This window comes from Rhinopithecus bieti, unplaced genomic scaffold (genome assembly GCF_001698545.2).
Source record: "Rhinopithecus bieti isolate Rb0 unplaced genomic scaffold, ASM169854v2 scaffold_11291, whole genome shotgun sequence".
Taxonomy (NCBI): domain Eukaryota; kingdom Metazoa; phylum Chordata; class Mammalia; order Primates; family Cercopithecidae; genus Rhinopithecus; species Rhinopithecus bieti.
Genome location: NW_016807158.1, coordinates 914,330 through 921,785, shown reverse-complemented (window position 1 = coordinate 921,785; position 7,456 = coordinate 914,330). Strand labels below are relative to the sequence as shown.

Below are 7,456 nucleotides of genomic sequence, written 5' to 3'. Positions count from 1 at the left end.
AAAAAAAAAAAAAATCTAAAATGTTTTGCACTTTTCCTTTTTATAAGAAACTTAACTTTTACTTGGTGAGTCAAGCTATCACGCAAGTCAGCTACAGCAATATGATAAGATGGCCTTAGAGATTGTGAGGCATCAAGCCCTGGCACTAAATGGGCCTATATTGTATACTTTCATAATTCTCTTGTTCATCATTCTTAACTTTCATATCTGTCAATGATCCCTCCTCTATCAGCATTCACCCATCTTTTAATTAGTTATAGGGTTAAAAAAATTAATAACTATGCTTCAGATTTCAAATAACATTTACTGAATACCCTGCTAGGCCCTTTCATATACATGCTTTCATTTAATCCAAATACGTTGTTAGAATGGTCACCAACATAAAAATAAAGCAGTTCTGACTTAGGACTTTTTAAAAGCCCAACTACAAATAAATACAGGAGCTTAATTGTTTAATCAAATTGGGGTGCAGGCTAGTCTTTCGAGTGTGTGTGGTTCAGTTTTGTTTTGTTGCGGGAGAATCTCTTTCTTGTTTAGGTGTCTTTATAGCTAATGTCTGGTTCTGACTCAGACTGTTCAATCAGCCAGTTGTGGATAATTGAGGGGTTACTGAACTATGCACAGCCAACTTAGGGCAACACTAAAAAGAGGTATATACCTAAACAAACACTTGGTCACCCATTCACCAAGATTTTTACAAAAAGCACAGAGAAATGAGCATTTTATTGCAAATTAGGACTTTCATATTTGCAACTATATCTATAATAAAGGCATATATGTATTCTTGCTATACCACTTGTTAATACCACTATTTAAGAATCTTCTTAATTCATTAAAACAGAACCTCAATTCAGTTAAATTCAAACTTTAGAAAGATATAAGTATTCCCCAAGTTACGAGGGAAAAATTTTCACCATTAAATTTACCACTAAGACACTGAAAAGCAATCTTTTTCTCTGATAGTTTTTCAATAAGAGCATTTCTGTCTGAAAAAATGAAAACCTTACAGTAGTGTTAATATCCTGTCACTACTCCAAAAAATCCACATAGGTCATGGGAAAAGATCATTCCCACATCTTAATGTAAAACCTATTACTGTTTATATTCAGGATTAATATTAGTGTTAACCCTCAAAAGAAGGAGGATTCTAAATGTAATTGAAAAGACTATAAAAACTCCTCTTTAACAGCCATTTCACTTTAAGGACCATTTGTGTACTCCACATTTTAAGTTAGAATTGTTAAAGAATGCTTATTCTCAAATACTCCATTACTCCAACTATGTAACACTCATATTTACTTCCTCTTTCAGAGAACTTAGAGCAAATGTGCAGTTTACACACCATAAACACTAGTGATGATACCAAGCTGCTTACGGACAGACTTCCAGACACTTATACCCTAAATTTTACATATAATTGTTAAAACAAAATAGCTTTAAAATACTAACCACCTAAAATTCCTGAATAAAAGTACCATAAATCCCATCCTCAAAACCATTTTCCTAGAAGCAACAGTCCCGGAAGCTGAGAGATCTTTACATTGCACCAGAGTCCCTAATGGCTATGCTTAGATGTCAAAGTTTTGCTACAGGCAAAACATATCAAGGAAGAAGTGGCACTATTGTTACATGCACATGCAGCATGTTTTAAATTGTGAAAACAAACAATTATAATCCAAACAGAATTTTTTATGACCTAAGCTACTGTTAGATCAGCAATGCCAAAACTGCTTGACATTTCTTTTCTAAAAAACAACAAAAGAGTTATTTGACAACACTGTGTAGCAGTGCACATTTATAATAAAAATCATGCGCTTTAAGCTTGCGATCACATAAAGATTTGATTTTCAACTAGTCTGTATGTTGCACTATTGTCAGATCATTATGTATCCGTAGCTGAAGTGGCAGAAACACCTATTTTAAAGAAACACTATCTGAAAAATTATACGACTAACCTACATTTAAAAGCAAAATTGACCCTGTCTGACAAGAACCCTTAAGAATCTGCCTTTTTCTCACGCTCATTCTGCAGCCGCTTGACCTGTCCAAAAATCGTCAAAGCTCCTGGCTTTTATCGTTTGCTGCAGGAAAAAAAGAATATGGCTGAAAATTCTTTCAGAAGGGTACTATTTCAAACAGGACCACCCAAACCACTTAAGAATACGCAGCGGCGAGTAGGGTGCAGGGAGGGTACCTTACGAAACAGCGCACTTCGGGCCCTGCACGCTACCTCATTTCCCTAATAGGGATGAAAAACTCAGGCCTCTGGTAGCTTCCAGCTGACGCCAGTGCTCTCTCCACACCCCTTTTTTGACAGGATTATCCGGGGTTGAACGCTGTGTCACAAATACGAATTCCCGCGACCACGTCTAAATGGCCTAACAATCAACCAAGCATCTTTTACAAGACCAAACCCTTCCCCCATCCCGTTCCCTCCATCTCTCTCCCTAGCCAAACACACCTAGGGGAGTCCTCAAGATGGATTTTTACAAATCCTGCAGCGCACTAACTGGGAGGAAGAAACGATACAGAAAATAAGAGCGTCGGCCATCCCCCTCTCTGCAACCGAAATTACAGGCTCCATTTCCTATCCCCTTGGGAAGTGCAAAATCCTCTGCTGAAAACCGGACGCCTCCCGGCCCGTCCAGGCTGGCGCACGCGGCCGCCGCGCTCCCCCTTCCCGGGCCCCGTGGGCGCCAGTGGGGCGGCGGGGACCCGCTGCACCCTCCCCTCCCCCTCCCCGCACGGCACCCACCTCGGGGCAGCGGCTTCACCTCCCCGTTCTCCTCCCGGGAGGCCCCGCCGGCCTCTCGGGCCCCGCCGAGACCGTGCCTCCTCCTCTCCTTCTCCCGCTTCTCTTTAGGTCTGCGCGACTTAGCGTTAGCCGAGGCAGCGGCGGCGGCGGGCAGGAGATGGTGAGGTTGAGCGTGCAGCAGCGTAGGAGGGACCAGCAGTTTGCGCGGCACCGGCTGAGACAAGGAAGCGGAGGCTGAAGAGGGAACGGCCGTGCCAGCGGAAAAAGAGAAACTGCTCCGAGACGAAGACGGGGAGGGAGCAGCAGACAGAGGGGCAAAGCTCCAAGACGCGGGGCTGCCATAGCTCTGAGGCGAAGGTGCTGCCGGCGGCTGCAGCTGCCTGCTGTTCCCGCCGCTGCCCCCTTCTCCGTTCACTCTCCGCGGTGCCTTCTTCTCCTCAGTCCGGACCTTCTTGGCGGACAGAGAACCCGGAGGGTCCCGGGAGGAGGGCTGCAGCTTGCCAAACGGTTCTTTCTCCGAGACGGTGGCGGTGGGGGCGGCGGCAGCGACACAGTGCACTGCGCTCGGCGGTTCCGCCATTTTGCGCTTCTGTTGTATTTACTCTCCTCCGCTAGCCGGCGCGGGGCAGGGGGCGGGCCCTCCGCGTGGGCTAGGGAAGGGGCGGAGCGACCGGGCCACCGACCGGGACCTCCATTGGGCGAGCCACGCTGAGAGATCCACCTAAGAGCCAATGAAAGGCACAAACATCAGACGAAGGGGCGGGATCGCCAAAGGGACCCTCTTTGGAGGTCAGGGCTCGGCGGGGTGCGGCTAGTGGCGGAGCGCACTGCGAGGGGAGGGCTTTCCACTGTTGCCAGCGTGAACTCGGGTGCCCGGTGGATATCAGGGAAGAACCCCCGCCCCGGACCCCCAGATCTGTCTTGGCCGAGGTATAGATCGTCTCTGCTGCCACGAAGACTTTTAGCTTGTACCACTTTCCCTTCCATTTTTCCTGGGGTGCCTCTCACCGTGCATCTGCGCGTTCAGAAAGCTGGATTTCGGGGATGCTCAGTTCAGAAGAGAAAAATTTGCCGGGAATCAAGTCCTTCTTTTTGTTAGTCGGTAGTCGATGATGGGAGGTGTTCAAAATCATTTGAGTGGTGACAAGGTACGTTATTATTGCTAGATCATGTGCTCTGATCCACTGAGGGAGATAACTTCCGGCAAGTCTAGAACTTTCGGATTACTTGCAAGCTTGAAGGAGTGAGTCTCCCTGGATTTGGAGACTTTTTTGAACTTTTGTGGCTAGACCCTTAACATTTATTTATTTATTTATTTATTTATTTTATTTGTTTGTTTATTGAGACAGTTTTGCTCTGTCATCGAGGCTGGAGTGCAGTGGCGCGATCTCGGCTCACTGCAACCTCCCTCCCAGATTCAAGCGATTCTCCTTCCTCAGCCTCCCCAGTAACAGGGATTACAGGCGCCCGACACCATGCTCGGCTAATTTTTGTGTTTCTATTAGAGACGGGGTTTCACCATGTTTGCCAGGCTGGACTCCAACGCCTAATCTCAGGTGATCGGCCCACCTCCTCTTCCCAAAGTGCTAGGATTACAAGCGTGAGCCACCATGTCCGGTCTTAAGATTTAAATTTTATAATAATTATTATAACTTAGACTTGCCAGGAAAAATTCGTTGGCGATTATTTATAGATGTTTGAAAAACAAGAATTGTTTTTTTCGATTTCTGTATTTTAGCATTTAGTAAGCACACTGCGTGTTGGATGTTTTGTAAGCATGTGCTTTGATTTTTGCTTCGAAGATAAGCAATTTGGGGAGATGGGTTTTAGCTTAAAAGATAAGGAATGTGGCCAGGCGCGGTGGCTCACTCCTGTAATCCCAGCACTTGGGAGGCCGAGGTGGGCAGATCACAATGTCAGGAGTTCGAGACCAGCCTGGCCAACATAGTGATAAACCTGTCTCTACTAAAAATACATAATTAGCTGGGCGTGGTGGCACGCGCCTGTAGTCCCAGCTACTCTGGAGGCTAAGGCAGAAGAAGCCTTTGAATCCGGAAGGCGGAGGTTGCAGTGAGCCGAGATCTGCCATTGCACTCCAGTGGGGGTGACAGTGCCAATTTATTCATTTTTTAAAGAATATTTTTAAGAATTTTTTTTTTCGGCCAAGGGCGGTGGGTGGCTCACGCCTGTAATCCCAGCACTTTGGGAGGCGGTGATGGGTGAATCACCTGAGGTCAGGAGTTCGAAACCACCCTGACCGACATGATGAAATCCTGTCTCTACTAAAAATACAAAAAAAAAAAATTAGCCAGGCATGGTGGTGCATGCCTGTAGTCCCAGCTGCTCGGGAGGCTAAGGCAAGAGAATCGCTTGACCCCTGGAGGTGGAGATTGCAGTGAACCGAGATCACGCCACTGCACTCCAGCCTGGGCAACAGAGTGAGACTCCATCTCAAAAAAAAAAAGCGTTCTGGAGTCAAATTTAATATTGGTTTATGGTCTTATTTTTAGGTGCCTCAAATTTTTTAAAGTAATAAAAGTATTGAATGTGTAACATGAAAACTTTCTAACTGGAATTGACTGGCAGCAGATGTCTTCAAGAAAATTAGCATTGGTGGGAGAGTGGACCGAGAGGATTAGGCTGCAAATCATCTGCTAATGCACTAGTTTTGTGACCTTAGTCTGGCTGCTTCACTTGTTAGGTCCTGTTTTCTTACCTGTTAAATGATTAAATTTGATTACATGATCACTAAGGTGCCTTCCACACACAACTTATGCCATATTCAAGAAGATTTTCAAAATCATTCCGAAACTATTACAATTGAACTCAGTTTTTAATTGTTGGCCCTCCTAATCTAGTAAAGTGTCTCCAACATCCATTAATATAGTGCCTGAAAACTTGCACCACTCATTCTCTGATCTCTAGCACACAGGTCTGGAAAATCGGACTTCTTAAGAGCCCAGGTAAACTATACCCTTGCCTGCATGAATTTGTTACTCCTTGCATTACATTATACTCTCATGCACTGTTATTAGGCCTGGCACTAAATTTGTAGAGCCTGGGCAAGAGTGTGGCTATGGAGGTCCACACACCATCTGTCTAAATATTTAAAAAATAAATCAAGATAACGAACTATTCTATAAAATACATTCTATTCTACTTCCTTGACAGATCCACTTACGTATGATATGGAAGTCCATGTTTGAATTTAGAGTTCTCAGAGTCCCCGGAGTGACCCCATTCTCCTCCCATCTCCAACTTCATCACCTGCCACACCAAAAGGGGCTGTACACGTACCCAACATGTCCAGGCGTATGTCCACATCCCCCACCGCCTGCAAATGGTGGTGTGCAATCGGCAGCTCACTCTGCCCTCAGATCTAGCCAGTCTAAAAGAGGAGTGCAGACTCCAGGCAGGCATGGCCCCTGGCCTCATGGGCTCCTCATCCTTTACAGCAAGAGGAGGGCCAAGTAAACAGAGGCCCCTTACCCAGGTCTGAAGACAGTATTTGTCTGTTATAAAACATGTGCAACTATCTTATTTTCTGTCCTGTGTAATTAGCCATTCCCTTTCAACTAGATTATTCTTGTCAACTCTTAACTGGCAGAGATTTTCTACCACTATCACCAATTTCTTTTAGCATAATCTCTTTATAATCTCATACAGGTTTTTCATTCTATAGCTAGAAAGCTCTCTTCAAGACCTTGGCCAGGTACAGTGGCTCATGCCTATAATCCCAGCACTTTGGGAGGCCGAGGCAGGCAGATCACCTGAGGTCAGGAGTTTGAGACCAGCCTGGCCAACGTGGTGAAACTTTGTCTCTACTAAAAATACAAAAATTAGCTGGGCATGGTGGCACGCCCTTGTAGTCCAGCTACTCGGGAGGCTGTGGTGGCAAATCGCTTGAATCTGGGAGACAGAGGTTGCAGTGAGCCGAGATTGTGCCATTGTACTCCAGCCTGGGCAACAGAGTGAGACTCCGTCTCAAAAAAAACGAAAAAAAGCCTGGATCTGACCATCTCTCTTGCCTTGCTTCAGACCTGAAGTCAATGGCTTTCATTGCTCTCAGGACAAAAAACAAAATCCTTAATGTGTCCTATAAGACCCTTCATGATCTAGCCCCTTCTTCGTTCAAACTAAAAGATCTTTAATCTCCAGAATGCACGATGTTGTCTTTCAACATAGGAACATTGCATATGTGGTTCTCTCTACCCGATGTGCTTTTTCTTTGGCTGTTGCCTATGTGATGATTTGGATAATGAACATAAGGGAAGCAGGTATCATGAATACCTTCTATATTTCTAACCAGCAAAACTTGGACAGTGGGGCCATTCCCTGAGCCAAGAAACACTGGAAGAGTGACAAGTTTCAGGTACTCTTGGACCTTGGACCTGTTGAACATGAAGTGCGTTTTCTCATCTCCATTCCTTTTTGCTTTTTGGTCGTTGGTGGTGTTGACTCACTGGTTATCTGTTGCTTCCTTTTCCATTTCATTCCCTGTAACAGCTCTACCAAAAGCATGCTACCCTACATACCCTACACTCTGCTTCTCCACCTTTTTTTTTTTTTTTTTTGAGGTCGGGTCTCAGCTCTGTCACCCAGGCTAGAGTGCAGTGGCAGGCTCACAGCACGCTGTAGCCTTGACCTCCTGAGCTCAAGCGTTCCCCCCACCTTAGCCTCCCGAGTAGCTGGGACTAGGGC

At 45.4% G+C, this 7,456-nt stretch overlaps 1 protein-coding gene and 1 pseudogene across 1 annotated transcript; both read right to left on the bottom strand.

The window, feature by feature from the left end:
* LOC108534874 (farnesyl pyrophosphate synthase-like) overlaps positions 1-2,425 on the bottom strand; it is a 36,056-nt pseudogene extending 33,631 nt beyond the window's left edge.
* A 61-nt stretch (positions 2,426-2,486) lies between these two features.
* LOC108534873 (round spermatid basic protein 1-like protein) lies at positions 2,487-4,044 on the bottom strand. Its single transcript, XM_017880435.1, has one exon. It carries the CDS (start codon positions 3,333-3,335, stop codon positions 2,487-2,489), a length of 849 nt encoding a protein of 282 aa, XP_017735924.1. The 5' UTR covers positions 3,336-4,044.
* Positions 4,045-7,456: the final 3,412 nt, after the last annotated feature.

What these genes read in the sequence shown, in the direction of transcription:
- LOC108534873 (XM_017880435.1), bottom strand. Translation starts at nt 3,335, where the DNA reads ATGGCGGAACCGCCGAGCGCAGTGCACTGTGTCGCTGCCGCCGCCCCC.